This window comes from Myotis daubentonii, chromosome 9 (assembly GCF_963259705.1).
Source record: "Myotis daubentonii chromosome 9, mMyoDau2.1, whole genome shotgun sequence".
Classification (NCBI taxonomy): domain Eukaryota; kingdom Metazoa; phylum Chordata; class Mammalia; order Chiroptera; family Vespertilionidae; genus Myotis; species Myotis daubentonii.
The window spans coordinates 71,895,416-71,902,618 of NC_081848.1; the positions used below are offsets into that span (position 1 = coordinate 71,895,416).

Genomic DNA, 7,203 nt, shown 5'->3' on the forward strand with positions numbered 1-7,203 from the left:
GGGCTACAGCAGCAACCAGGCACGGACACAATGCCGAGCGCGCCGGGAAACGGAGGGCAGTGCCCGCGGGGAAGATGCCGGCGACGCCTCCGGAGGCATCTTCACACTTGCCTTCGGAAGGAGAGCGTGTCTGGTCTCTCGGGAGCCCCTGCCGGCCTGGGTAACGGGACCGGAGTGCCAGCGGGTGGGGAAGGAGACGGGGCGGTGGGGGGGAGCGGCAAGCACTGCCCGCTGCCCCCGGTGCCGAAGCTGTCACCGCCCCGGGGCCCGGCGCTGCCACCGGCTTTCTGCCTCCTCCGGGAGCGCTGGTGGCGCGTGGGCCCGAGGGGACCCGGAGGCAGACAGAGGGAAACGAGCCCACGGTTTCAAAAGGCCGAGAAAATGCCCCCAGGGCCCGAACCCCCGCAGCCGGGCGGTGCTCCCCACGCGGCCCGCGGCCCCCGGCGTGGGAGCCCGAGAACCTGCAGGCGGCCAAGGCGAGGGCCGGGGCAGCCGTGGGGAAGGGGCGGCGCCGGGGTGGGTCCTCCGGGCCAGGGCGCGGGCACCGGGGGGCGGGGGGCAGGGGGGGCGGGGCCGCGCGGAGCCAGACGGCCAGGGGTCGGGCCCGGGCTCCCCCGAGGGCGAGGGCCGGCGCGGGCGGACAGGGGCGCCGCGGCCGCTACCTGCTGCTGGATCTTCCCGTCCTCCGTGACGACCCAGTGCGTGGTGGCGAAGGCGCCTCGAGCCGCCGTACTCAGCAAGGCGGAAAGGCCGAGGAGCCAGCCCGGGCCGGAGCGCGGTGGCAGCTCGCACCGGCCGCGGACCCTGACTGCCGCCGCCATCTTGCCCCCCCGGCTGGGCCGCTCGCACCGGAAGCGGAAGCGGAAGCGGGCCCCCTCCGCCCGCCATCTTGGGGAGGTCGGCGTTGGAGGAGGAGGAGCCCACGGGGTGCCGATGGCCCGCGCCAGCTCGGTTTGGGCGGCGGGGAAGGGCGGCCTCCGGTGGCCGGCCCATCCTGGTTTCAGGTCGGAGACCGCTTTTCTTTTTTTTGTTTTGTTTTGTTATTATTGTTCGGCCTCTAGTTTTTAACTAAAACCTTGTGGTTTTTTTAAAAAATCTTTATTTCTGGTTGTGTAAAATAGTTGAGAATTGAAAGGTATGCCTTCAAAGCATCTAAGGGAAGAGATGTGTTATGCTTTTATTTTAACTTTATTTTTGTTTATTTATTTTTATTCCTTTCAGAGAGGAAGGGAGAGAAAGGTCAGTGGTGAGAGAGAATTATTGATGGGCTGCCGCCTGCACGCCCCCAACCCTCCCCCCCCCCCCACGGGGGATGGAGCCCCAACCCAGGCTGGTGCCCTGACGGGGAATCCAGGTTCATAGGTCAGGCAGGAGGGTTGGGCGGGCGCGATGCGTTACCTTTTATTCTAAAAGCCTCACGTGGTGGAAGCTCCCTAACCTGGACAGTGGGCAGCGGTTCTCAACCTGTGGGTCGCGACCCCTTTGGCGGTCCAACGACCCTTTCACAGGGGTCGCCCAAGACCATTCTGCATCTCAGATATTTACATTACGATTCATAACAGTAGCAACATTACAGTTACGAAGTAGCAACGAAAATAATTTGATGGTTGGGTCACAACATGAGGAGCTGTACTTAAAGGGCCAGAAGGTTGAGAACCATTGGCTAGGGCATCGCTGTCCAGTAGAAGTAGAATGTGAGCTGCGAGCCACAGCTGTAATTTAAAAGAACGAGTAAAACAACTGACATTTTCTTTAACCCAGTATGTACAAAATATTGTAAGTTTGATATGAAATTAGTACAGATTAGATTTTTTTAAAACACTAAGTCTTGGAAATCGGTATGCATGTTACATTTACAGCTCATCTAAATTGGAACTATCCGGATTTCAGGGTCGGTGGCTAGTGGCTGTGTTATTGGGCAGCGTGGACCTGGGTGGCAGGTCTAGGCCGGGAGACCTGCAGTGTTGGCATCAGGTGGGAGCTTGTTAGAAAAGCACATCATGGCTTTTCTTCCCGTCCCTGTCGAATGCGTCCTTCTCAAGTCCCAGGTGGCTGGGAGGTACATTCAAGGTGGAGACGCACTTCCCACTAGGGCACCAACAGGCCGTCCAAGCGACTAGCCTGGCCTCCAGCTTCTTTTTAGATAAGGTTGTTTTAGGTATTTCAGGGCTGCCTTCTAGCGTTGTGTGTCATTTTGTATTTAGGTTCATTATGCTTTGGGTTTTCTCTTTGGGAAAAAAAAGGGAGGAGAATTTTGCCTGACCAGTTCTCTACCCTGGTGTATCACAGGAAAAAAAATTGCCAAGTGTCTAAACATCACTTCATGCTAAGGAAGCAATGCACAACAGTGTTTTTGCTCTTCCCGAAAGCAGCTTTTCTTGAGGACTGAAGTAATGAGTATTCAGTTAATTAAAAATGTATGGTTTACCTGCTTTTGTCTAGTACTCTGCTAGACATTGGATATGGAAATAGGACCACTGAGCAGTCTACAGTCTTGTGGGATATTGGTAGGTTAACAATTGAAATGTGGGATAGTGGGCACAGGTGTAGAAAAGAGAGCAACTAACCAGGTGAAAGGCTTGGAGCAAAGGTGCTGATTCGGGCAAAAGAAGCAGTAAGTGTGAAAAGGTGAAATTGGTAACAGGTTGTAAGGATTTCTTATATGCCATGCCAAGGAATTTAAATATGGACAGTAGGAATGTTCCAGATTTCTGAAATAGGGAAGTGGCAAGTGATGGAGTCTCTTCCTTCTCAGCATCTTATTTTAAGGCATAGAGGTCAACACTCTTACCTGTGTATAAAGCTAAGTAATGGCAGTCATCATCATCTAACTTTTATTGAGTGTTTAAGGTATACTGGGCACTGTACATGAATACTCCTGTTAATCTTTGCTAATTTACCAGGCATAGGCTGGTTAAGTAATTTGGCTAAGATCATCCTATCTAATAAAAGAGAAACATGGTAATTGGTGTACGACCGCTACCCTTCCCATTGGCTAATCAGCGAGATATGCAAATTGACTGCCAGCCAAGATGGCAGCCAGCAGCCAGGCAGCTTGAAACTGACATGAGGCTTGCTTGCTTGCTTCAGTGACGGAGGACTCCAACATTCCCCGCCTGCCTTGCTGGCCTCTGAGCCTGCAGTTTAAGAAACATTGTAACAAATATAGAAGCTAAACAAAAGCCCAGAAACCAGCTTTCAGTGAGCTGGGATCTCAGAGCTGGAGTTATACATTGTTTCAATTATAGAACCTAAACAAACCACATACCTTCTTTCAGCAGCAGAGGCCTCAGAGCTGGAGCCAGAGCTAAAGCTGGCCCAGAATAAAAAAAAAAAAAGGAGCAGTTGGGAGCTTCAGTCCCAGCCTGAAAACAGCCCTCAGCCCCTCTCCCAGACTGGCCAGGCACCCCAGTGGGGACCCCCATCCTGAAGAGTGTGTGACCAGCTGCAAACAGCCATCATCCCCTCACCCAGGCTGGCCAGGCACCCCAGTGGGGACCCACACCCTGAAGGGGGTGTGACCAGCTGCAAACAGCCATCATCCCCTCATCCAGGCTGGCCAGGCACCCCAGTGGGGAACCCCACCCTGATCCAGGACACCCTTCAGGGCAAACCAGCCAGCCCCCACCCATGCACCAGGCCTCTATTCTATATAGTAAAAGGGTAATATGCCTCCCAGCACCGGGATTAGTGGAGCCGCGAGGCCTCCAGGCACTGGGATCAGCGTGACAGGGGGCAGCACCCAAACCCCCTGATCGCCCTGTGGCTCTGTGTGTGACAGGGGCCGGGGCCACAACCTCCCTATTGGCCCTGCTCTGTTCCTGACAGGGGAAGGTGCCCCAACCCCCTAATCAGCCCTCAGCCCTGCTCTGTGCCTGATAGGGGGGAGCTCCCCAACCCCCTGACCGCCCTGCGGCTCTGTGTGTGACAGGGTGCGGCGCCCCAACCCCCCCCCCCCCACGCGCCCTGCTCTGTATGTGAGAGGGTAGAGCCATAACCTCCCCATCGGCCCTGCCCTGAGTGTGACAGTGGCAGCGCCCCAACCCCCACAATGGGCCCTGCTCTGAGGGTGATAGAGGGCAGCGCCCCAACCCCCTGATCAGCCCTGCTCTGTGTGTGATGGGGGCGGTGCCCCAACTCCCCTATCCGCCCTACTCTGTGAGTGACAGGGGGGAGCTCCCCGACCCCCTGATCGACCCTGCTCTGTGCGTGACAGGGGGGAGCTCCCCAACCCCCTGATGGGCCCTGCTCTGTGTGTGACAGGGGGTGGTGCCACAACCTCCCCATCGACCCTGCCTTGAGTGTGACAGGGGGCGGTGCCCCAACTCCCCTATCCGCCCTACTCTGTGAGTGACAGGGGGGAGCTCCCCAACCCCCTGATCGACCCTGCTCTGTGCGTGACAGGGGGGAGCTCCCCAACCCCCTGATGGGCCCTGCTCTGTGTGTGACAGGGGGTGGTGCCACAACCTCCCCATCGACCCTGCCTTGAGTGTGACAGGGGGCGGTGCCCCAACCCCCCAATCGGCCCTACCCTGAGCGTGACTGAGGGTGGCATCGCAACCTCCCAATCCACCCTGCTCTGTGTATGACAGGGGGCGGCGCCCCAACTCCCCAATCAGCCCTGCTCTGAGCCTGACCAGGGGCTGCACCTAGGGATTGGGCCTGCCCTCTGCCACCCGGGAGCAGGCCTAAGCCAGCAGGTCGTTATCTCCCGAGGGGTCCCAGACTGCGAGAGGGCACAGGCCGGGCTGAGGGACCCCCTCTCACCCCCCGAGTGCACTGGGCCTCTAGTCCTATATAATAAAAGCCCAATATGCTAAGTGTCCAGTTGTCCGGTTGGCCATTCAACCAATCAAGGTGTAATATGCTAATGATATGCAAAGGCTGCTCAACTGCTCACTATGACGTGCACTGACCACCAGGGGGCATACAACCAGTCGCTATGATGTGCACTGACCACCAGGGGGCAGACAGTCAACCAGTTGCTATGATGTGCACTGACTATGAGGGGGCAAATGCTCCAACTGGTAGGATAGCTTGCTGCTGGGGTCTGGCCACTAGGGGCTAAGACAGGCTGGACATGCCCTGGAGCCCTCCCGCGGCCCCTCCCTAGCTGGCCAACCTTCCGTGTCCCTCCCCAGCCCCAATTGTGCACCAGTGGGTCCCCTCAGCCTGGTCTGGGCCCTCTCGAAATCCGGGCTGCCCTCAGTGTATGAATTTCGTGCACCAGGCCTCTAGTATACAGATAATAAGCAGAACTCAGATTTGAAATTGGATCTACCTGACTCTAGAAGCTGGGCCTGGATGAAGGGTGGTGAGGAGTTTGAGAGAATCCCCAACATTACATATATTGCCCATCAGCAATTTCTTTGACACAAGCTAACCTGAAAGGGGGTAGAATCATAGCTTCTGTAGCTTTAATATACCACATAGCCACCTCTATTTCCCCTAAATAATAACCCTTGTCCTTTGGGATCCTCTGTTAATTTTCTGTTATTATGTAACAAATAACCACAAATACAGCAGCTTAACACACACTTAACTCAGGTTCCATGGGTCAAGCGTCTGGCATGGTGGGATTCTCTGCCCGGGATCTCACATGACAGATAATCAAGATAATATCATCTGAGGCTTGGAGGCCTCTTCCAGGCTCTCTCAAGTTCTTGGCAGAATTCAGTAATTTGCCATAGTAGGTAGGACTGAGGTCCCAGTTTTCTTGCTGGCTGCTGACTGTGGCCACTCTAAACTTCAAGGCCACCCACCATTCCTTGTCACATGGCCCTCTCAATATGGCATCTATTCCTTCAAGACAAGCAGGAAAACCTCCACTGCTTCAATCTGTTGACTTCCTTCAATCTCTGACCTTTAGGCCCTCATTTAAAGGGCTCATGTGAGTAGATAAAATCCACCTGGATAACCTCTTTTGATTAACCCCAAATCAATTAATTAGTAACCTTAAGGACATCTGCAAAAATTCCTGTTCCCTGCCTGAAATTTTCCTCGCTTTCCCTTTTCAAATCGATTACTTAAGGTACACCTCAAATCCCAGAATGTAAAGAAGCCTGTCAACAGGCTTAAAGTAAAAGAGTACATGTCTCTTTGCTGCTGTGTTTAGAACAGGCTAGAGTCGTGCACTATCAGGAAGAACAATCAGATTATTGTGAAACTCTTAAACAAGAAATGATGGCCCTGACCGGTTTGGCTCAGTGGATAGAGCGTTGGCCTGTGGACTGAAGGGTCGCAGGTTCGATTCTGATCAAGGGCATGTACCTTGGTTGTGGGCACATCCCCAGTGGGGAGTGTGCAGAAAGCAGCTGATCGATGTTTCTCTCTCATCGACGTTTCTAACTCTCTATCCCTCTCCCTTCCTGTCTGTAAAATACCAATAAAATATATATATATATAAAGAAATGGACACAAATTTGGCAGTCCACAGCATGTAGGTTTTTTTAAAATTTTTATTTTCTTGTTTAAAGTATTACAAATAGTAGTACATATCATATAAGTGGTTTTAAAGCCACAGAATGTGACCACCAAGGGAACTTATCTTGTCCTGGTCCATTTCAACTTTTGGCTTTAGAACATTTCTAGCCTTTGATACTACTTCAGGAAGACTTTTATTTTTTTTTAAAAATATATTTTATTGATTTTTTACAGAGAGGAAGGGAAACACCGATGAGAGAGAAACATCGATCAGCTGCCTCCTGCACACCCCCTACTGGGGATGTGCCCACAACCAAGGCACATGCTCTTGACCGGAATCGAACCTGGGACCTTTCAGTCCACAGGCCGACGCTCTATCCACTGAGCCAAACCCGTTATGGCAGGAAGACTTTTTTTTTTTTTTATTTTTTTTTTTTAATCAAGGCTGGTAGTCAGATTAAGAAGTTCCAACTTGTTTTTGCATATTAACTTGAGGATGGAAATATTTCATGATTTGGCAAGTATCTGATGTTTTGCTTTGATTAGAGCCAAATCCCTTTTTTCAGAAGAGTGAGTTAGCTTCTAAAAATAAATCCAAAAGAATGAAAATTAAAGATAACTTGCAAGACTGAACTTCTTGAAGGCAGAGCAGTAGCTTGTCTATCTTTGTATTTTCATGGTAAGATACACTGCTTGGCACATGAAAAGCAATCAATAAATGTTTAATGAATATCCAAGAATCTGAAGGTATCATAATCATAACACATCAAGACACAAAAC

General features: G+C 52.5%; 1 protein-coding gene across 3 annotated transcripts in view; it reads right to left on the minus strand.

The window, feature by feature from the left end:
- The window catches only part of TTC17 (tetratricopeptide repeat domain 17), an 86,561-nt gene extending 85,708 nt beyond the window's left edge, over positions 1-853 (minus strand). For all 3 annotated transcript variants that reach the window (XM_059709608.1, XM_059709609.1, XM_059709607.1), the window contains exon 1: positions 663-853. In XM_059709608.1, the coding sequence (XP_059565591.1) occupies positions 663-821 (159 nt within the window). In that variant the 5' untranslated portion in view covers positions 822-853. The remainder of the gene's footprint in view (positions 1-662) is intronic.
- Between the last annotated feature and the right edge of the window lie 6,350 nt (positions 854-7,203).